The following is a 24,624-nucleotide window of genomic DNA, read 5'->3' as shown; positions in this document are numbered from 1 at the left end:
TTTTAATATAATATCCACATATAAGAGAAAGCATGCGGTGTTTGTATTTCTGGATCTGGACCACCTCACTCACAATAATTATCCCCAGTTCTACTCCTTTACCTGAAAATTTCATAATTCTATCCTTACAATGAAGTTTTAATAATTTATGAAGAAGAAAGTTGATTTGATGATAGATTAGTGGTAACTAAAGCTTGGGTCGAGCAGAGCAGGGTGGTAAAAGGAAGGTCGTATTTGATGCCTGCCTGCAGTAAATGTGTAGAAGATTATCCTACCAAACCATGGTAATATTATTAATGAATGGGATGTTAATCAAAAATAATGTAGGAAAGAAAAATATGAATACACTTGCTGGGAAATGGATCATATGAATAAAATATCACACCCGAAAGTTATGAGCATCGGCCTGACAGCTGGGTTCATGTCTTGTGTATGCTTGAATCACCTGAGTCACCTGAGAGGAAGCAACTTCGATTGAGAAAATGCTTCGGAAGATCCGGCTGTGAGCAGAAAAGTTTATAGAATAGTTTTCCAATTACTGATTGATGGGGGCGGGCCCAGCCCACTGTGGGTGAGGACACCCCAGGGCTGGTGGTCCTGGGTTCTATAAGTCAGTAGACTGAGCTGCCATGAGGAACGAGCCAGTAGGCAGCACTTGTCAATAGCCTCTGAATCAGCTCCTGCCTCCAGTTTCCTGTCCTAACTGTCTTCAAATGTTAAGCTGTAACATGGAAGTACAAGCAAAATCAATCCTTTTGTCTCCAAGCTGTTCTTGCAGTAAAAACACTAAAACATTCAGCATGTTTAAAAACAATAGATCTTAACCCACTAACCCAAACTGGAAAGATAGCTCAGCAGTTAAACAAAAACTGCCTGCTCTTCTTGGGGGCCCAAAATCAATTCCCAGCACCCACATGACAGCTAACCACTATCCATACCTCCAGATTCAGGAGATAGAGTGGTGTCTTCTGGGCTTTGTGGGTACTGCAGAAATGTTATACACAGACATGCATTCAAAAATATCTATACGCATAAAGTTAAAAAAAATCTTACTTTTAAAAAAGTGTAATCTGTCACAAAGTAGAATGAACTTTATGACCCCAAATTATATAACTTTTAATGAGACAGCATGAAGTCATATAGAGAATGCAGAAGGCCACCATGCTGAAAGCAAGTGTGATTTCTGACATACTTGCTAAACTTGTGTTGTGTGTGTTCATATATATTCAAAGAGAGATTTCACCTTCAAAGTATGTTCTGCAATGCGGATCCTGGCCAACAACCTTGAAAACCACCACCTCCAGTAATTTCACAAGAGCCTGGGCCCTCAGGCCCATGTGAGACTGGAGAGAGAGCACCAAGCTCACGATAATTTGGAGAACACTTACCTTTGTCTGTAGTCACCCCCGTCCCACCAACAGGAACACGGGCAACAGTGGTGCACTTTATCTTCTTGCTTCAGTTTACATTGACTTTGTTGGCACTTTTAAAAAATGAGGGGTGTGAGGGCAGGTGGGTGGGGCTATGGTTACAAGTGTGACACAGCTGAGTACTGTCACACCCAGTGCAATTGTGCTTTGCAGAAAAAGAAGAATGATGGGGGTGACAGCTAAAATGGAAAACAAACTAAACGGAACACTGTAAATGTGAATCTGCATTTGAACTATACTTTTATTTAATTCCATATAGTGAATTAAAAAAGTTAATCAACTCTTTGATGGACCACATATAAAGTAAGGATGTGGGTCACACATACAACATAGTAGTCCCACGTAGGTTCACAGAGGTGATGTACCGAGTCTCTGGCGCTTACCACTCGGCTTCACCAATGGCTTTTGCAAACACATAGTCTCTCCCTCCAAAGCACATGACACCGTCTTTCAAGTAGAATTTCCATCTGTTCTTGCTCCGATGAATCTGGCAAGGGAAAGATGCTCTAAGTCCATAAGCTAAATGATCACTTATATTCTTTAAAATAGCAAATAGGATTACGCTGAGCCTAAATGTAAGACCTTTCTCAGGATAAAGGTCTCACTCTTTAGCAAACATTTGAGTTCCCATAAGTCAAACACTAGCATAAGCTCTGGAGTAAGGGCTACAATCCGTATACTCACTGTGAGGACCGACTTTCTGTGTCAGAGCGTCAGTGAGTGGCTCCGCTGCCACTCTGACTCAGGTCTCTGGACTGTTCAAATCCAGTAAAAATGTAAAAACATTATACAAATGTTTTTGTGTGTATGTACAATCTATGTACATCCTCCTGGAAGATTTATATAATGTCTAGGTTTGTTGGAGCAGCCAATGCAATGTGAATGATTTTAAGTAGCAGTAGTACTGAATTGTTGAAAATAGTGACCAAAAATGAATCCGCATGCGTTCGGTAAACATGTAGTTTTTCAAATGTTTTTAATCTACTTGGTGGAATCCACAGAGAAAACTGCAGATATAGAGAGATGTCTGTAGACTTTAGTGTATGATGGGTGTAAAAACAACTCTTGACTTTGAAGAGTTTATATTTTAATGGAAAAGGGAGACCAAAGCCTGATCATTATCTTTTTTCTATCTATATAGCATGTTGGAAAGAACGAGACGACTTTGTAGAGAAATGGCACTTTATGCCAATTAAACACATCGTCTTCTGTTTCCTTCATGTACATCAAATCATGATTAAAAATACCAACATATCAACATTCACTTCATGCAGGCTAGGTTGCCAAGGATCTGAATGTCACATGACAGGCAGTGGCAGAGATGTGGGTGTCCCATGCATGTCCCTCACCCCTTACTCCTCTGCCTGCCTCCGGTCCCTACCGCTGCCATACAGATCATGAAGCCCCATGACCAAGGCCTGCAGCACCCATGGTGGGTCTCCTTGTATTTTCTTGCTACTCAGGCCCTCGCTATCGGCCACATCGCTGAGAGATTGAGTCCTGTGTTGCCAGCATCTGTGTTACCTGTCACACTGTTCTCACACCTGGGTTGCCTGCCATCTTGTCATGTGTGACTTTTTTTTATTCTGTAAGAAATACTGTGTTTGACTAAGACTGTTACCTCCTTAAGACAAAGATGATCATTTAGGGGCTGGGGTGCAGAGCCTAATGGGGTTTAGGAGTGTGACCTAATTCCTTTGCGCAAAGCACTTGCCCATCATCCGAGGTTCAATCCCCAGAGCCCGCTGAGAAGGGGGAGGGGAAGATGATCATTTTCATCTATCCCACACGGCATAGTAGAAGACCCAAAGTACACCCTCAAAACTTTACAGAATTGGGCTGTAGAGGTGGCTCGGTGGGTAACAGTGTTTGTTGTACGAGCATGAGGACCTGACTTTGAGACCCAAATCCACATCAGGAGAAGCTAAGCAGAGTGGTGCACACTTGTCAGCCCAGTGAGAGGAAGGCAAGCACGGGCGTGATCACGGCGTGATCACTGGGATCCAGCCAGCCTAGACCACTTGCTTAGCTACAGGCCAATGAAAAGGCCCTGTCTCTTAAAGGAAGGTATATAGTTCCTAAGAAATAATAGCAGAGGTTACCCTCTGATCTCTGTGCACATGGGCTTGCACACTGATACACACACGTGCACCCACACAAATGTGCACACACACAAAGAAATTCTTTACAGAATTAAACATCGGTTCCACGAGTCACCTGACTGCAAACTGGAGAACTCACCATCATATTTTCTCAACCTTCCAGCATAAGTTCAATTAATAAACTCACAGTCCAAAGTGCAGGCACAGTACCTTATCATACTGACAGACAATTACATTATCTGTGTCAAACAGGTCTGCCACATCCTGCTCACTGACATCATCTCCAGAATTTAGGGGATCCTAAAGATGAAAGATGATCACATTAAGAGATTTCATGATGCTTCAATTTTTTTTTAAAGATAGAAAGATATAGAAGTAAAGGGACCTGAAGAGACAGAATAGTTCTTCTGCTTTAAAGTCAAATAACCTAGCTTTGAATTCCAGCTTGACCACTTGATAATTACATGGCTGACCTTGGGCAAATTCTCCAATTCCCCATCTCTCAGATTCCTCATCTCTGAAGGTGACAAGTGCAATGAGACCGTAAAGATGGTAACTCAGATAAGATGTTACCACAGGCAGCCACAAGTGCACGAGCCCTCACAAATGTGATTGCCTCACTTTACCCAAATGTCATCACATTTATTAGACAAAGGACAAAGACTTATATTTCCCAAGCCTTCTACCAAAACTACTTAAAAAGCAACAAACATAAATCCAATCCCTAAATACTTAATACCCACTGAAATTACAATTTAAAGTTGAAATGTTAAAGGCCCTGCATACAAATCACCCTAATTTTAAAAGACCAGAGACAAGGTTGATCTTGATTAGAAATGTATTTGGCTGTGCAGTGCATGAAGGCACCAATCCTATTAGTTAATAAGCTAAGACTCAGCTCAGAGAAGCACCCGCCTCACCTCTTCTAGGACATCTATTTGATGGTCCTCGTTGTCACTGCTGTTTGCAGCTGAATCTCCATTTGATACGCTGTCCACTTCTTCCTCAAGCACCTTGAGGTCACCTGTGTCAATGATCCCCGGGAATTCATTTTCATCTGCATCCCTTATACTTCCCATCTCTTCAGTAGAGGAGTTATCGCCGGTTCCATCTATTTGAATTATTTCATTAATATCATCATCGGGTACCTGAACATTCAGATCCCTCTCAGAAGTACAGTTCTGCAAACAGAAGAGGCATGGTCAAGTTCTTAAGCTAAATGAGGCATTAGAACACTGAATCTGGAGTTTAAATGTCTAGTAAATACCACACGAGTAATCATTTAAACTTCTCTCTGCCTTCTGAGACCAATCTCTTAATGTGGGATTCTGGGATAGCTTTAGCATTTCTAACAACAACAACAACAACCAAAAAAAAGATTGCTTGATTTCAAGTTAAGTAAACGTACCACCAGACACCAGCAACAAATGAGCTCACTGCTTTCACCCCATGCTTGCCAGCTTTTATACATATGCCTTTAGACGGGGTGTACCTGCTGAACCTTAACTACTATACTCAATCACAATGGCAACTGAATGATGTAGAAAAGAACTGCTTCGTTCTTTTATTTAACCTGAGGTGCCTATTGTAGAACTGTTCATAAAGACAAAAGTAAAACTAAGACCGCCAAGTCATAGGAAGAGGAGCCTGGGAGTATTAGTGTCTTGGGGTTTCTGTTGCTGTAAGACAGTTTGGACACAGCAACTGCTATAAAAGAAAACATTTATTGGGGCTAGCTTACAGCTCAGAGGTTTTGTCTGTTATCAGCATGGAGGGAACCATAGTAGCACACGGGCAGACATGATGCTAGAGAGGTAGCTGAGAGTTCTACCCGCTCAGCAGGCAGCAGAAAGACATAAATCACTGGACCTGGTTTGAGCATTTGAGACCTCGAAGCCTAGCCCCAGTGACACACATCCTCCAACACCACCACACCTCCTAAAAGTGTCACTCCCTAATGGCCTATGGGAGGCATTTTCATTCAAACCACAGGTGTCATCTAATGTTTCTCCTTCAGATGAAGGAAACCTGAAAATGGATAGTGATGGTAGATGAACCCAGGTTACACAGGTAACTGTTACCTTTATCATTGTCTTTGAAACAGAGCTTACAAGCATCTGATAAATATTTTATATGCATTTTCTAATTTAAATCTAATTGCAACACCCTGAGATAAGACACTATGGTTCACAAGATCACAAAGGCAGCAAAGAAGGAGATGGAATTAAAGCCCAAGTTTGATTACAGAGACTTCACCTCAAGGGCAGCATATGTCTTCCTATTAGTCTGTCACAGGTGGCCTAGAGCTACCTAAAGTTTCAAGCTTCTTAACTAGAAGAGGTACTTTATGTAACCACAAATACTACAGAATTTGCAGCAGAATTCTCATGCTTTTTGACAAAATCAGGCCCTTAAACTAATCAAAATGTATACATATAAATAAGGAATTTGCATTACAGGCACGGCTTAAAAGGTATTTTAAAACCTGTGTTAGTGTAGGGAAATGAGCTAAGTGACAGAGGTATGCATTCAGCCAAGGCCTCTCGATGTGTAATATGTTTACAAGGGACTTATGCCCAATATAATTTGAACCAAGTTCCAAATGAGAAGTGATTTCTCAAAACTCATTTCTGTTAAGGAGATAATTAACACATACCTTCATTTTTTATGATGATTTTGTGGTTTTAATAATTTATTTGAATGAGTAAAAATGAAAATAATCTTAAAACTAATGGAGGTCCACACCTCAAATCTCAGCACTCTTGAGCCTGAGGTAGAAGGATCTCATGAGCTCAAAGCCAGTGTCTCACACAGAAGCCTTGATAATGAACAGCAGGTGTTGTAAGGCAGCCCGTGGACAGGAGGACACATCTTATCCAACAATGGACCACTTCGGCTCTCAGGGCTAAGTGCACAGGTACAAATTAAGGGCTCAGAAAGGACAGCCTGCACGTATCAACCTAAGAAATTTTGGGAATCTCCAAGGGCACTGAAAAAAGAAAGACTTCTAACAGGGCCTAAGACACTTTATTGTGATTGAGCAAAGGCACTTTCTCTGAGATGTACAGGTAACACAACTCTACATCTTAGTACATCCATTTATGATAAGACTTTAGCACAGATCCAGTAAAAGTATCTAAAGAGAGGACTGGTGAGATGCTCAATGGAAAAGGGGCCTGCTGCCAAGCCTGACAAACTGAGTCTGACCCTGGGACCCACATGGTAGAAAGAAGGAACCTACCTGTGTCTCTAACCCCACACAAACACTGAGACACATACCCACTCACATCATACATAGACACAAAATAATTTAAGTGTGAAAATATTTATGTAATCCTCCATTGCTGGTGGGATTACACTCTGGAAATCTGTCTGACCATTCCTCAGAAAATCGGAAATAGTACTACCTGACAACTCAAATATACCACTCCTGGGCATACACCCAAAAGATACTCTAACATATAACAAGGACACGTGCTCCACTATGTTCATAGAAGCCTTATTTATAATAGCCAGAAGATGGAAACAACCCAGATGTCCTTCAGTAGAGGAATGGATACAGAAAGTGTGGTACATTTACACAATGAAATGCTACTCAGCTATTAGAAACAATGACTTCATGAAATCCACAGGCAAACAGATGGAACTAGAAAATATCATCTTGAGTGAGGTAACTCAATCACAAAAGAACATACATGGTATGTACTCACTGATAAGTGGATATTAGGCAAAGAGCATGAAATACCCATGATACAACTCATAGACCACATAAACTCAAGAGGAAGGAAGATGAAAGAGATGCTTCAGTTCTATTTAGAAAGGGGAACAAAATAATCAAGGGAAGTAGAGGCAGAGAGAGACTCAGGAGGAACGGATGGGGGAGTGCAGAGTCAGGGTATGGGAGGAGATGGAGGAACTGTACAAAGGGTCAGGAAATTGAACAGAGGTGTGTATCAATGAGGGATGAGGAACTGGGAATAGCAACCAAAAATTTCCAGATACCAGGAAAGCAAGAGCCTCCCAGGACCCCACGAGGATGACATTAGCTGAAATACCCACAAACGAAAGGGTGACCTGTTGAGACCATATCCAGAGGTTAGGCAATGAGGGATGGGGCCAACTATCCATCTACAAAATTTTAACCCAGAATAACTCCTGTCTAAAGGAAATACAGAGACAAAGAGTGGAGCAGAGACTGAAGGAAAGGCCATCCAGAGACTGCCCACATGGGGATCCATTCCACATGCACACACCAAACCTAGACATTATTGCTGATGCCAAGAAGTGCTTAATGACAGGAGTCTTGATAAAGCTGTCTCCTGAGAGGCTCTGACAGATGTTGTCCAATACATATGAAGATGCTCAAAGCCAAACATCAGACTGATCACAGGGACCTCAATGAAGGAGTTAGGGGAAGGACTGAAGGAACTGAAGGGGCCTTATCTAGCATCAATGGGAAGGGAAGCCTTTGGTCCTGTGAAGGCCTGATGCCCCAGTGTAGAGGAATGCCAAGGCAGTGAGGTGGGAGAGGGTAAACGGATGAGCAGCCTCACAGAAGCGGGGTAAGGAGTGATGGCATAGGGGCTTTGCAGAGGGGAAACAAAGTGGATAACATTTGAAATATAAATAAATAAAGTATCCAATTTTTTAAAAAAATCTCAGTAAGAAGAGACAATCAGTGCCTTGCAAACACTAATCAAAGTAAGACTGAAAGGATGGTATTTGTGTTAGAACGCAGAATGTTACAAAAGATAAATAAGAATATTATCTAACAACAGAGGGTCAGTTTGACAGGCGTGCAATAATCCTAAATCTCTGTGCCTCTATCATTACTATTACTATTGTCTCAAGAATATTGACCAGAGACAGGGGTGGGTGTAGCCCAGCAGTGGTGCTATATTTATTATGCACTAAAGCACTGGGTTCCCCACAAACAAAATGAAAATAACTAAAGTTAAAGAAGTAGGTAAATTCACAATTGCAAGGCTTCCCAGCAAACAACAGAAACATTTATAATAACTATAAGAAACAGTACAGAAGACCAATGCATGCAGTCTATACAACCTAATCAGCATGTATAGAATATTCTATCCAAAAACAATCAAACAGCTTTTTATTAAGAACACCTAAGAATGTGAGAAAAGGCTCAGCACTGATTCCCAGAACCTGTGTCAGATGGCTCACAGCTACCTGTGACTCTGGCCTCTGTGGGTACCTGTATCTGCACACATGCACACACAAACCGGTGATTATAAAAAATAATAACAAAGCCTCTTTTCAAAAACTTCACATGACATTTACATAAAGATAATCTACATTCTAGCTCAAAATAATCCTTTCAAATACAGAACATAAAATGTATATCCTCTAGCAATAAAATCTAAAACTGAACATTATAATGAAAAATGGAAAAGAATTTTAGATACTTAAAAATTAATTAAGATAACTATGAGTCTCCCTGAGTAAAAGAATTTTAAAGAGTCGTATAAAACAACTTCTACTGAATCCAAATGAAAATAGGACAAAACTTACATACCTAAAACAGTGCCTGCTAGCGTTCCTTCTAGTCTCTACCGGGTATTCCTGACTCACTATAAAAGGAGCTGTTTGCCCCCCTCCTCATATCTTACTCTCCTTCTCTCTTCCTTCTCTCCCATTCCCCTTTCCCTCCCCCTCCTTTCCCTCCCTCCCTCCCCTTCCCATGCCCTAAGTAAACTCCATTCTATACTGTATCCATCCTATGGCTGGTACCTCAGGGGGAAGGGATGTCACAGCATGGGTTCCATAGAGGCACCCCCTTCCATCTCACCATGCCTTGCTCTACCAAACATAATCCTGGTTCTTTCTTTTTTATAAAACATAACATGGTTGCTGAGACTTGGATTTAGAAAGTTGCAGGCTCACTGCGGCTGACACATGGATTTTGCAGCCATTGAATCAATTGGTAAAAGCTCCCTACTCCGGCTGGTCAGTGTAAACATCCCCTGGTCCCAAAGCGGGGGTGTTGAGCTTACAGCCACCCTGTGTACGGACACGAGCAGCTGTCGTTCAATGCCTTCAATACTTATCCACCAACACAGTGAGAGGCAGAGTGGAGCTGAGAGAAGGCTCGGCAGCTAAAAGCATGCACCGCTCTTTTCACGTCCCAGTGCCCATGCTGGGCAGCTCAGGCGCCCATAACTCCAATGCCAAGGAACCTGAAACCCTCTTCTGGCCTCCACAGGTACCTGCAGTCATGTGCATAGACACACACAAACACATACAGAATATTGCAAATAAATCTTTAGGGAAAGTAGATGAAGTAGACAAATCCATGGACACCCAGACCCTACCCAGATGGAACTGTGAGGAAGCAGACACTCTGAGCAGACTGGTTATCAGTTCTTCCCTTGCATATCTATAGATCAACACAACCCAAAGAAACCCCAGAAACTAGGTTTCAATTTTGTTGTTGTTGTTGTCCATTTGTTTTGGGGTTAACAGTCTTGTCATGTGGAAATACAGAGAGGAATTAGAAGATTCCGAATGGTTTTGAAAAACAACAAATATGAAAGATTCCTCTGATAGCTGCTTAAACCTCCACAATAAAGACAATGCAGCACTGTCGACAAGCCAACAGACATGAGCTAAGTAGGGAAGAGTGCCCAGGAAGAAGCCAACACAGGACAATTCTCACTGAAAATGAACTGTTCCAGAGAACCAGCATGCTGTACATGGGGCTTTTTAGATGCTTCCACTCAGGGCCCCTTCATGACAGAACAATGTTTATTCAACCCCCACTATACAGATTCCAAAACTATTCATCAACCTGAATGCCCAACTGGTAAACCAGGATACAATCATACAGTGTATGTATTTGGATTTGTTGCTGGATGCATAGCACAGGGTAATCTCAAGCATGCTAAGAAACCTACTGCAATGGCTTGAATATGCTCAGCCCAGGGAGTGGCACTATTAGAAGGTGTATCTGTGTTAGAGTAGGTATGTCACCCTGGGCATGGCCTGGACACCATTCTTCCACTAGCAGCCTTCAGATGAAGATGTAGAACTCTCAGCTCCTCCTACTTCATGACTGCCTGGATGCTGCCATGCTTTCACCTTGATGACAATGGACTGAACCTCTGAACCTGTAAGCCAGCCCCAATTAAATGTTCTTTATAAGACTTGCCTTGGTCATGGTGTCTGTTCACAGCAGTAAAGCCCTAACTGAGACACATGCATACTGCAGAACTGCAGGTGACTGGCTTTCTGGAAAAGCAACTCCATCCTGAAAGAACATAGATATAGTGGAGGACTTTAGGGATTGACTACAAGTGGGCAAAGGGAGGCCTGGTCATAACTCAAGCCCAGATGACCTTGTTTTGTATAACTGCCTATGTTTGTCAGATTTCACTGTGTACCTAAAAACTGTACAAAACGTGAATTTTATTATGTTTAAATTATACGTCAAAAAATTTGACTTTTTTAGAGGAATTTATTAAGTCAGTCCTAGTCCTGACTCACATGCCAAAAGAGGCGTTTTGTACAAAATTAATTAAAGCTCCTCCAGGACTTAGTCAACTGAGAATGAGCTGGTTAAGTAATACAACAAACTCCAGGACTCCATTGGGAAACTGGGTTGGTGTAAAGGAACACTTGCTGCTAAAGCAAGAGGATCTGAGTTCATCTGTCAGCACCTTCTCAAGCTGTGGCTGCCCAAGCCTGTAACCCCAAGCTGAGGGAGGCCTAGTTCACTGGTTAGTCAGCTAGCTGAAAAATGGTAAGCTCATAGTTCAATGAGACCCTGTTTCAAGGGACAAGTGATTGAACTAGACACAGATGTCTTCCCCTTCTGGCCTTCCCATGGGTGTCTGCATCATCCACACCACCCTCCTCCCTGAACTCCCCTTCGAGCTTCTCCCGTCTTCTCTTTCTCTCCCTTTCTGTCGTCTCTCCAGGACAGTCCCAACTGAATTAAAATAGGATTGTTTTGTTAAACTAGGGAAGCTTTTTGTATTCTGAGAAAAAAAAAAGAATATTATAAACTCAAATTTATTACTAATAAACAGCCTTTTTTTTCATTTTTAACTTCTGTCTTCAGAAATAAACATTAGAAAGTTCACACAGCTGCTGACTCTGATGTCCTGCGTAGACAACCAAAATAGCCAGTAATGTTCAGCTGTGTTTACAGTGAATGCTGAAGAACAATGCACGGGACGATTCAAGTGTTCACATAGCCAAACATCTACCAACAAACCCTTCAAATAAAGTGTTATGAAGGGGCTTTCCATCCCTCCAAATAGAACAAACATCTACCCAGAGATTAAGCATTAGCTTCCAGAATGCTCTTTAGAAAGCTGGAAAAATTCAAAACTTAATACTTTGTCCACATTTTTTGATACATGTGTTGGAAAAAATAATTCAAAACCTTCATTTGAAAATCTATGAGCAGTGGTGCACTCTGGGATCCGGTCCTTTCCTGTCCAGAGAGAGGGCCACCAGGACTCAGGACCTGCCTGTAGACAGCTGAGTTCCCAGATCAGCCTCGCACTATCCAACCTGAACACACAAAGACAGAACAGAGGCACAGCCATCAGAACTCAATGAAGAGCCAAACACCCAAGAGCAAAATCCTTCCTGAGCCCATGAGCCCTCAGACCCTCAGGAGAGACAAACTGCAGACAGAGACAACAAGATCACAGATAACAAGATATCAAGAAAAAAGTAAAAGAACCTAAACTATGGAAAATAAAACAACCTGGCAACAGCAGAACCCAGCTTTGCCACCACAGCAAGCAGCAGATTTCCCAACACACCAGAAAAACAAGACTTAGACTTAAAATTATACTACATGATGATGATAGAGATCTTCTAGAAGTGCTTGAATAATTCCCTTAAACAATTACAGGAGAACACATGTAAACAAGTAAAAGCCCTTAAAAAGGAAAAAACAAAAATCACTCAGAGAACTACAAGAAAACACAACCAAACAGGTATAGGAACTGAAAACAGAAAGAGAAACAATAAAGTAATCACAAAAAGAAACAACTCTGAAGATAGAAAACCTAAGAAAGAAATCAGGAGTCATAGATGCAAGTATCACCAACAGACTACAAAAGATGGAATGTTGGGAGCCGTTGGTGCCTCACCAATAGATGGCACCGGCTTCCCGCCTATGACTCAGCTAACAGAGCTGTTGCCCAGCCCAAGAGACATAGTGCGCATATATCACAGACGTCACAGCCTGCTCTCAGGCATACTAATGAGTTACTGGAGAGTGCACCAATCAGGTAGCAACACAAGTCTCCGAGGCATATATAAGCAGTGCATTTTCCTTCCACGGGGCCCCCTGCTCAGAGTGCTGTACAATAAAGGTTGTTCGCAGAAGAATCCTGTTGTTGCACGCCATTCCTGCCGGTGGGACGTGGGGCGCGTGACAATGGAAGAAAGGTTCTCAGGCAGGGGCAGAAGACATTGACACAACAATAAAAGAAAATGAAAAAATCAAAAAGCTCCTAACCCAAAACATCCAGGTATCCAGGACACAATGAGAAGACCAAGCCTAAGGATAGTAGGGGTAGAAGACAAAAACTCCCAACTAAAAGGCACAGTAAATATCTTCAACAAAATCATAGAAAAAAACTTCTCCACCCTTAAGAACAAGATGACCATGAACATGCAAGAAGCCTACAGAACTCCAAATAGATTGGACCAGAAAAGGAAATCCTCCTGACACATAATAGCTGAAACACCAAATTTTCAAAACAAAGAAAGAATTCTAAAAGCAGTAACAGAAAAAGGACAAGTAACATATAAAGGCAGACCAATCAGAATTACTCCAGACTTCTCAACAGAGACTATGAAAGCTAGAAAATCCTAGACACAGGTCATACAGACCCTAAGAGAATACAAATGCCAGCCCAGATTACTATATCCAGCAAAACTCTCAATTACCATAGATGGGGAAACAGATATTCCAGGACAAAAGCCAAGTTACACAATATTTGTCCACAAATTCAGCCCTACAAAGGATAATAGATGAAAAAATCCAACACAAGGAAAGAAACTACACCCAAGGAAAAGAAAAAAAAAGTAATCATGCAAAAAAACCACACGAACAAAACTCTACCTCTAACAACAAAAATAACAGGAAACAACAATCACTATTCCTTAATATCTCTTAATGTCAATGAACTCAATTCCCCACTAGTAAGACATAGACTATCAGACTGGATACATAAATAGAATCCAGCATTTTGCAGCATATAGGAAACTCATCTCAGAGACAAAGACAGTACCTCAGAGTAAAAGTCTAGGAAAAAAACTTCCAAGCAAATGGTCCCAGGAAACAAGCTGGAGTAGCCATTCTAATATTGAATAAAATAGATTTTCAACCAAAAGTTATCAAAAAATATATAAGGAAGGACACTTTTTACTCATCACAGGAAAAATCTATCAAGATGAACTCTCAATCCTGAACATCTATACTCTAAATACAAGGGCACCCACATTCATAAAAGAAATCCTACTAGAATTCAAAGAATATATTGTACCAAACACAATTATAGTAATAGTGGGAGACTTCAGCACCCCACTCTCAGATCATGAAATGCACAGATCATGAAAGCAGAAACTGAACAGAGACACAGCAAAACTAGCAGAGATTATGAACCAACTGGAATTAACAGACATCTACAGAACATTTCATTCTAAAACAAAAGAATATACCTTCTTCTCAACACCTCACAGTACCTTCTCCAAAATTGACTATATAGTCAGTCACAAACCAGGCCTCAACAAATATAAGAAGATCAAAATACTCCCATGCATCCTATCAGATCACCATGGACTAAGGCAGGTCTTTAATAACAACAAAAACAAAAAGCCCACATACACATGGGAGCTGAACAATGCTCTGCTCAAGGATAACGTGGTCAAATGAGAAATAAAGAAAAACATAAGGATTTTTTTAAAAATTTAACAAAAATAAAAGTACAACATACCCAAACTTATGGGTTGCAATGAAAGCAGTACAAAGAGGAAAACTCATAGCTGTGAGTGCCTCCAAAAAGAAATGGAAAGAGCATACTCTAGCACTTGATAGCACAACTAAAAGCTCTAGAACAAAAAGAAGCAGATACACCCAAGAGGAGTAGATGGCAGTAAATAATCAAACTCAGAGTAGTAGAAATCAAACAAGTAGAAACAAAAAGACCTACATAAAGAATCAACAAAAACAGGAGCTAGTTCTTTGAGAAAATAAACAAGATTGATAAACTCTCAGGCAGACTAACTAGAGAGCACAGAGAGAATATCCAAATTATACTCAAGAAAACTGGAAAATCTAGAGGATGGACATTTCTAGACAGATACCAGGTACCAAAGTTAAATCAGGATCAGAGAGACCATCTAAACAGTTCCATAATATCTAAAGAAATAGAAGCAGTCATCAAAGGCCTCCCAACCAAAAAATGCTCAGGACCAGATGGGTTCAGTACATAATTCTATCAGACTTTCGTAGAAGACCTAATACTAATACTTTCCAAAATATTCCATAAAATAAAAATAGAAAGAACACTACCCAACTCATTATTCGAAGCCACAATTATGCTCATACCTAAACCACACAAAGACACTACAAAAAAGAGAACTTCAGACCAATTTCCCTCATGAACACTATTGCAAAAATACGGAATTAAATTCTTGCATACCGAATCTAAGAACACATCAAAACAATCATTCACCATGATCATGTTGGCTTCATCCCAGGAATGCAGGGATGGTTCAATATACAAAAATCCATCAACGTAATTCACCATATAAACAAATTCAAAGAAAACAACCACATGATTATCTCACTAGATATGGAGAAAGCATTTGACAATATTCAACATCTCTTCCTGTTAAAAGTTCTGGAAAATTCCGGAATCCAAGGCCCATTCCTAAACATAGTAAAAAGCAATATACAGCAAGCCAGTAGCTAACATCAAACTAAGTAGAGAGAAACTTGAAGCAATCCCACTAAAATCAGGGACTAGACAAGGCTGCCCACTCTCCCCCTACCTATTCAATATAGTACTGGAAGTACTGGTCAGAGTAATTTGAAAACAAAAAGAAGTCAACGGGTTACAAATTGTAAAGGAAGAAGTCAAATTTTGCAGATGATATGATAGTATACTTAAGTGAACCCAAAAAATCCACCAGAAACATTTTACAGTGGATAAAGAATTCAGCAAAGTGGCTGGATATAAAATTAACTCAAACAAATCAGTAGCCTTCCTCTACTTGAAGAATGACATGCTAAGAAAGAAATTAGGGGAGAGACACTCTTTACAATAGCCACAAATAATATAAAATATCTTGGTGTGACCCTAACTAAGCAATGAAGGATCTGAATGACACGAGCTTCAAATCTCTGAAGAAGAAAATCAAAGAAGATCTCAGAAGATGAACAGATCTCCCATGTTCATGGATTGGGAGGATCAACATAGTAGAAATGACCATCTTGCCAAAAGCAATCTACAGATTCAATGCAATCCCCATCAAAATTCTAACACAATTCTTTATAGAGTTGGAAAGAGCAATCTTAAAATTCATCTGGAATAATAAAAAACGTAGAATAGCAAAATCTATTCTCAACAATAAAAGAACTTGTGGAGGAATCACCATCCCTGACCTCAAGATATATTACAAAGCAATTGCGATAAAAACCGCATGGTATTGGTAGAGAGACAGGCAGGTAGATCAGTGGAACAGAATTTGGGACCCAGAAATGAACCCACATGTCTAGGGTCACTTCATCTTTGACAAAGGAGCTAAAAACATTCAATGAGAAAAGGACAGCATCTTCAACAAATGGTGTTGGCTCAACTGGCAGTCAGCATGCAGAGGAATGCAAATCAATCCTTTCTTATCTCCTTGTTCAAAGCTCAAGTGCAAGTGGATCAAAGATCTCCACATTAAACCAGGTACACTGAAACTATTAGAAGAGAAAGTGGGGAAGAACTTAGAACACATAGGCACAAGGGAAATTTTCTTGAACAGAACATCAATAGTTTATGCCCTAAGAGCAAGAATCGACAAATGGGACCTCATGTAACTGCAAAGTTTATGTAAGACTAAGGACACTGTCAAAACAACAAAAAGGCAGCCAACAGATTGGGAAAGAATCTTTACCAATCCTACATCTGATAGAGGGCTAATATACAATATATACAAAGAACTCAAGAAATTAGTCTCCAGAGAATCAAACAATCCTATTAAAAAATGGGTACAGAGCTAAAAAAAAAAAGAATTCTCAGTTGAGGAATACCAAATGGCCGTGAAGCACCTAAAAATGCTCAACATCTCTGGTCATCAGGGAAATGCAAATCCAAACAACCCTGAGATTCCACCTCACACCAGTCAGAATGCTAAGATCAAAATCTCAGATGACAGCAGATGCTGGTGAGGATGTGGAGAAAGAGGAACACTCCTCCACTGTTGGTGGGGTTGTAAGCTGGTACAACCACTCTGGAGATCAGTCTAGTGGTTCCTCAGGAAATTGAGCATAGTACTTACTACCTGAAGACTCAGCTATTCCACTCCTGGGCATATACCCCAAAGATGCATTAATATCTAACAAGGACACATACTCCACTATGTTCATAGCAGCCTTATTTATAATAGCCAGAAGCTGGAAGGAACCCAGATGTCCTTCAACAGAGGAATGGATACAGAAAGCGTGGTACATATATACTCAATGGAGTACTACTCAACTATTAGAAACAATGAGTTTGTGAAATTCCTAGGCAAATGGATGGAACTAGAAACAATCATCCTGAGTGAGGTAACCCAGTCACAAAGGAACACATATGGTATGCAGTCACTGATAATCGAATCCTAGCCCCAGAAAGTGCTGAATACCCAAGAAACAATTCACAGACCTTATGAAGTCAAAAAAAAAAAAAAAAAAAAAAAAAAAAGGCCAAAATGGGGATGCTCAGTCCTTAGAAGGGAGAATTAAACAATCATGGGAGGAAATGCAAGGTCAAATAGAGGAACAGGGTTGAAGAAAAGATTATTGAGAGGCTGCCTCACTCAGGGATCCACCCCATATGTAGCCACCAAACCCAAACAGTATTGCTGCTGCCAAGAAGTGCTTACTGGCAGGAACCAGATAAAGATGCCTCCTCAGGGGCTCTGCTAGAGTCATACAGATGCAGCTGAGCATGTGGCAGCTAACCATCGGACTGAACACAGGGACCACAATGAAGGTGGTAAAGAAAGGACTGAAGGAGCTGAAAGGGGTTGCAACCGTATGAGAAGAACAACATTATCAACCAACCAAACCCTCCACAACTCCTATGGACTAAAATATCAACCATTTGTCCAATGTAGGGGAATACCAAGGCAATGGGGTGGAGAGGATGATTAGGAGAGGGTGCAACTTAGTGAAGACATGTGGAGGGGGAGAGGGGGATGGAGTGTGGTGGGGAAAAGGGATAACATTTCAAATATAAATACAGAGAGTATCTAAATAAATAAATAAATAAATAAATGCTCAATGAATATCAAAAAAAAAAGAAGAAGAAAGTCTTTGAGCTCTATGTCAGCTGACACAACTTCTGGAATTACTACCTTCATCTTAGCAGCAGTGCAGGCCACATGCTGAAACCACATCACAGGCTGTCTGCTCAGACAGAGAAACCCATACTGTGGAGGGAACACCTCAGAGGCTCCGCTGGCAGGCAGGGTCTCAAACTCTGCCAAGTGCCAGCCCTACATTGTTACAAGGATGTCAGTTTCTCACTGGAAAATCAAAAGGCTCAAAGCATAGGAATTGTTTAATGATGTCAGTGTGTGAATGGAAATTAAAATCAAACGCCAGCTGCCCTCTAAAGCAACTGGTATTTTTATGCTGTCGAGTGTTAAAGGGATGTCAGTATCGGTTCTTCCACAAAGCCTGTGTGAACATGGAAATGTCAGCAGTTCTGTTTCAGACGGTGTAAGGAAGCTGCTTCAGCCTTCCTTCTCTAGAGCAAACCAGATGCACAATAGCCAAGATCCTCCACTCCACCGAGTAAAGTGCGGGAGAGGGAGGCTAGGTAATCCAACAACAAATAAAACAGGATTCCTTAGAATAAAGCTTTGCCAAATCCAGCTTCCAACCATTACAACTTAAGAAAAAACTGCATTATTCCAGCGGCTGTTAAGACAGAGCTCAAATTACAGGGTAATAACATAAAGCATAAGAAACCTAAATTATAGCTCAGTACCCACCCTTCAATCTACAACTAAATTACGTACAATCCAGTTGTTCAGAGGCAGGGTGACATCTCTTATCTGTCACAATATAGCTGCACTGGCCATTAACAGGCTATGGCACTAACACCCTGGGCCTGGGACATGCTACTCCCATTGGCCACGTGTGCTACTCAGACTTCCTGTCACTGTGACAAATACCTGAGAGAGACTGTTTAGAGGAGGATCTACTTGACCTCATGATTTCAGAGCTTTGAGTTCTCTGGTTTGGGCCTCTGGTGCACTGTGGATGAGGCCACTCACCTCGGCCACCAGGAAGCTGAGAACACGTACTCATGTCACTGGGCCTCCTCCTCCCTCCCACTTTGTCCCGTCTGTGCCCCAGACTAGATATTTCTAGCCGCATGCAGGGGACATCTGTTTCCCTGGAAACCGTCTCACGGAAAGGTACTGTTACTTATCTTTCAAGGTCAAAGGCAGATGCTTGAAGGACAGATGAGGAAGCCAGGAGGTGAGGGCTAAGAGACGCTACACTGTGGACTCACCCTGCCTCAGACTGGATGCTGCTGAGCACTTCCGGCTCTGCCGACTAACCCCACGGCTGCACATCTCCACACAGTACAGCACGGGCACAAACCATACCCAAACCTCGGGCTTAATACTGGTCCCAACGCTGTGTCGTATACCCCGGCCTTCTCTGGTCATTTTCTAAGCTCTAAATGTGGACTCCATCAGGGTTACCTGAATTTCAGAGAGAAACATTCCATTGCTTTCTCATCAGTGGTCAAGCTGAACTTTGACCCTACTGTGGCCTCAAATTGACCCTAAAGCAGCTTTGACTAACATCCCAAAACTAAGCTACTTTCTCCTATCAGAAAAACAAAACAAAACAGGATAACTAACAGAGAAGACTTCATCCTTGACCAGTGAACCTTAGACAAGCACAGGTTATATAAAACCCAGGGGGGACATGTCTCCAGATTACTAGAGGAAAGAAGCATAGCTCAGCTACTTCTTCCTCAAAACCAAATGTCATATTTGTATTTAGTTCCTAAGTTGTATGTATTATGTGGAAACTCTGACAAAAAATACCCAAAACTCAGATTTTAATCTTAATTCTTAATACTCAAACTTAATGCCTGGAACACAGGTCATGAGCATCTGAAATTGTCACAAACATGTCGCTTTGTTTCTCAAGGCCATCAGCCTCTTAAACTCTTATTACAGTTCACAGCACACTTTGGATGCAATCCATCACTGAACCCATTGTCCCTAGACGACAGGGACACTGTTCAGAATCTGCCTAGCATCTACCAAACCTGGGCATGATCTGAGCAACATAAAAGACAAAGAGAGGAGAGAGAAAGGGGAGGGGAGAAAAAAAAAAGGAGAGATGGAGAAAAAAAGGAAAGAAAGAAAAGGGGAACAGAGGAGGAGGAGAAGAGAAAGCAGGAAAGGGGGCAGCAAAGGAGAAAAATACTTAAATATTCTCAACATAAAATGCTCAGGTGGTCCTTAATTGTCACCTGATGCAGACTGGGAGCTATGACCGAGAAGGACTCATCTATTAGCTGAGCATGGATGGTGCTTTGGTTCTTATATAAGGCTAAACTGGACAAGTAGAATTAGCTGTAAGAGTTTATGTTTACAGAGCTGATAGAAAAATGACTTTAAATTTATTATATGATTTTTATTAATTCTTTAAGAATTTCATACAATGTATTTTTATTGCACTCACCTCCTATTTCTTCCCCTAACTCAGACTGACATTTGGAATTAGCCATGACACCACAAAAAAAGAAACCATTTTCTACAGGAAAAACAAAACATATATAATTCTGATAATCTTATACCTCCAAAGAAAAATTTGGAAACTCTAACCACAGGCCACCAGCTATGAACACGCCCTACCTTCTCTGACACACAGAGGCTGCTGGGCTCCTCTATTTTCCTCAGTTGCTTTACGGAGTCACATCCATGTGTCCTGTCTTTAGGGCCATGAAGCTGTGTGTCAAGCATGTGGGGGTGGAGAGGGCCCAGAGAGCCCTGTGAGAAAGGACCGCCATGCAGAGTCATGTTCGCTGACACACCAAGTCCTGGCTCCAGCCTAGCCTCTGTTAGAGCGACCTGAGGAGAAAACCCCACCCCCGGAAGGCTCGTGTACTGAGAACTGTCCTGTGGCCTCGGCTCGTTTCCAGGGAGAGCACTTTCTACGTGTTTCCCGTCCACTGGAGTGGAACGCACGACGGTGGGCTGCTGCAACACTGCTTCCATTCTGCGTGACTTCTCAGCTGCCACTTGAGGAGAACATGGCGGCAATGTTGGAACCGTGCCCTGTATCACTGAAGGCTGCCCAAGCTGCTGAAGGACCTGCTGAAACGGATGCTGCAGAATTTCTGTCCTCCCAGACATCGGTGTCACCATGACGGGTACATTGACTTTGTAAAGGTGACCTTAAAAGAGAAAATGAAACAGTAAGTACAATTCCCTTTCAATGAGTATGTGTGCAGCTGTGGTTGGGTATGAGAGTGTACATATGTGAGCATATATGTGTGTGTGTTTGTGTGTGCATGTATGTATGTGTGAATGTGTGAGTAGTGTATGTGAGCATGTGTGTGTTTGTATGTGGTGTGTTGAGTGTGTGCATGTGCATGTATGTGTGAGTATATATGAATGTGTTAGTATGTGTGGTGTGTGTGTGTGTGTGTGTGTGTGTGTGTGTGTGTGTATGAGAGTGTGTGTGCAAACAGCTCCAAGAAGCAAGCTGGAGTGGCTATTCTAATATCGAATAAAGTAAATTTCTAACCAAAAGTTATGAAAAAAGATAAGGAAGGACACTTTTTACTCATTACCGGGGAAATCTGTCAGGAGGAACTCTCAATCCTTAACATATATGCTCCAAATAAAAAAAAATCACCCACATTCATAAAAGAAATCCTACTAAAGCTCAAAAAATACATTTCACCCCACACAATAATAGTGGGAGACTTTAATACCCCACTCTCACCAATGGACAGATCAGGGAAACAGAAACTGAACAAGGACACTGCAAAACTAGCAAAGACTTTGAACCAACTAGAATTAATAGATATATACAGAACATACTATCCCAAAGTAAAAGAATACACCTTCTTTTCACCACCCCATGGCACCTGCTCGAAAATTGACCACATAATTGGACACAGAACGAGCCTAAATCAATATAAGAAGACTGAAATACTCCCATGCATCCTCTCAGATCACCATGGTCTACGGCTGGTCTTTAACAACAACAAAGACAACAAAAAGCCCACATACACATGAAAACTAAACAACGCTCTGTTAAAGGATAGCAGGGTCAAAGAAGAAATAAAGAAAAAAATTAAGGATTTTCTAGAATTCAACGAAAACAAAAACACAACATACCCAAACCTATGGGAGGCAATGAAAACAGTATTAAGAGGAAAACTCATAGCCCTAAGTGCTTCCAAAAAGAAACTGGAGAGAGCTCACATCAGCAACCTCACAGCACAGCTAAAAGCCCTAGAACAAAAGGAAGCAGATATACCCAAAAAGAGTAGATAGACGGCAAGAAATAATCAAAATTAGGGCAGAAATAGACCAAATAGAAACAAAAAGAACCATTGAAAAAATCAACAAAACAAAGAGTTGGTTCTTTGAGAAAATCAACAAGATTGATAAACCCCTAGCCAGACTAACTAGAGGGCAAAGAGAGAGTATCCAAATTAACAAAATCAGAAAGGAAAGTGGCGACATAACAACTGAAACTGAGGAAATTCAAGAAATCATCAGATCCTACTACAAAAACTTATACTCCACAAAATTGGAAAATCTGGAGGAAATGGATGAATTTCTAGACAGATACAAGGTCCCAAAGTTAAACCAGGACCAAGTAAACCAACTAAATAACCCTATAACACCTAAAGAAATAGAAGAAGTCATCAAAAGCCTCCCAACCAAAAAAAGCCCAGGTCCAGACGGGTTCAGTGCAGAATTTTATCAGACATTTATTGAGGATATAACACCAATACTCGCCAAACTATTCCAGAAGATAGAATCAGATGGAATATTACCCAACTCATTTTTTGAGGCTACAATAACCCTCGTACCTAAACCACACAAAGACCCTACAAGGAAAGAGAACTTCAGACCAATCTCACTTATGAACATTGATGCAAAAATACTCAACAAAATCCTTGCAAACCTAATCCAAGAACACATTAAAACGATCATTCATCATGACCAAGTAGGCTTCATCCCTGGGATGCAGGGATGGTTTAATATAAGGAAATCCATCAATGTAATTCACCATATAAACAAACTCAAAGATCAAAATCACATGGTCATCTCACTAGATGCTGAGAAAGCATTTGACAAAATCCAACACCCCTTCATGTTAAAAGTCCTGGAAAGAACAGGAATCCAAGGTCCATACCTAAACATAATAAAAGCAATATACAGCAAACCAACAGCCAACATCAAACTTAATGGCGAGAAACTTGAAGCAATCCCACTAAAATCAGGGACTCGACAAGGCTGCCCACTCTCCCCCTACCTATTCAACATAGTACTGGAAGTCCTGGCTGGAGCAATTAGACAGCAAAAGGAGATCAAGGGGATACAAATCGGAAAGGAAGAGATAAAAACATCACTCTTTGCCGATGACATGATAGTGTACTTGAGTGACCCCAAAAATTCCACCAGAGAACTCCTACATCTGATAAACAAGTTCAGCAAAGTGGCTGGATACAAAATTAACTCAAACAAATCAGTAGCCTTCCTATACTCAAAGGACAAACATGTGGAGAAAGAAATTAGGGAAAAGGTACCCTTCACAATCGTCACAAAAACTATGAAATACCTTGGTGTGACTCTAACTAAGCAAGTGAAGAACCTGTATGACAAGAAATTCAAACCTCTAAAGAAAGAAATTGAGGAGGATCTCAAAAAATGGAAAGATCTCCCATGCTCATGGATTGGAAAAATCAACATCTTAAAAATGGCCATCCTACCAAAAGCAATCTACAGATTCAATGCAATCCCCATCAAAATTCCAACCCAGTTCTTCACTGAGTTGGAAAGAGCAATGTGCAATTTCATATGAAATAACAAAAGAGCTAGAATAGCGAAATCCATCCTCAACAACAAAAAAACATCTGCGGGAATCACTATCCCTGACCTCAAGCTATATTACAAGGCAATTGTGCTGAAAACTGCATGGTACTGGTACAGAAATAGGCATGTGGATCAATGGAATAGAATAGAAGATCCAGAAATGAGCCCTCATGTATATGGTCACCTGATTTTTGACAAAGGAGCAGTAAACATTCAATGGAAAAAGGACAGCCTATTCAACAAATGGTGCTGGTCCAACTGGCACTCAGCATGCAAAAGAATGAAAATAGACCCTTTCTTATCTCCTTGTACAAAGCTCAAGTGTAAGTGGATCAAAGATCTCCACATTAAACCAGATACACTGAAACTATTAGATGAGAAAGTAGGGAAAACCTTAGAACACATAGACACAGGAGAAAATTTCCTGAACAAAACACCAATGGCTCAAGCTCTAAGGTCAAAGATTAACAAATGGGACTTAATGAGATTGCAAAGTTTCTGTAAGGCTAAAGACATCGTCAAGAAAACAAAATAGCAACCAACAGAATGGGAAAAGATCTTTACCAACACCACATCAGATAGAGGCCTAATATCCAAGGTGTACAGGAACTCAAAAAGCTAGACACCAGAGAATCAAATAACCCTATTAAAAAATGGGGTACAGAGCTAAACAAATCATTTTCAGTTGAGGAACACCGAATGGCCGAGAAACATCTGAGGAAGTGCTCGACATCCTTAGCCATCAGGGAAATGCA

At 41.0% G+C, this 24,624-nt stretch overlaps 1 protein-coding gene across 1 annotated transcript in view; it reads right to left on the bottom strand.

The window, feature by feature from the left end:
* Positions 1-1,809: 1,809 nt before the first annotated feature.
* Positions 1,810-24,624, bottom strand: part of GTF2A1L (general transcription factor IIA subunit 1 like) — a gene marked incomplete at its 3' end in the record, with an annotated part of 46,659 nt that continues 23,844 nt past the window's right edge. The window contains exons 6-9 of the mRNA XM_080913701.1: positions 20,666-21,207; positions 4,453-4,713; positions 3,743-3,832; positions 1,810-1,917 (exon numbers count right to left, since the gene is read on the bottom strand). Coding sequence (XP_080769827.1) covers positions 1,810-1,917; positions 3,743-3,832; positions 4,453-4,713; positions 20,666-21,207 — 1,001 coding nt within the window. The remainder of the gene's footprint in view (positions 1,918-3,742; positions 3,833-4,452; positions 4,714-20,665; positions 21,208-24,624) is intronic.

This window comes from Micromys minutus, assembly GCF_963924665.1.
Source record: "Micromys minutus genome assembly, chromosome: 3".
Taxonomy (NCBI): domain Eukaryota; kingdom Metazoa; phylum Chordata; class Mammalia; order Rodentia; family Muridae; genus Micromys; species Micromys minutus.
Note: the sequence above shows the minus strand (reverse complement) of the source record. Positions and strands in the feature narration are given on the sequence as shown.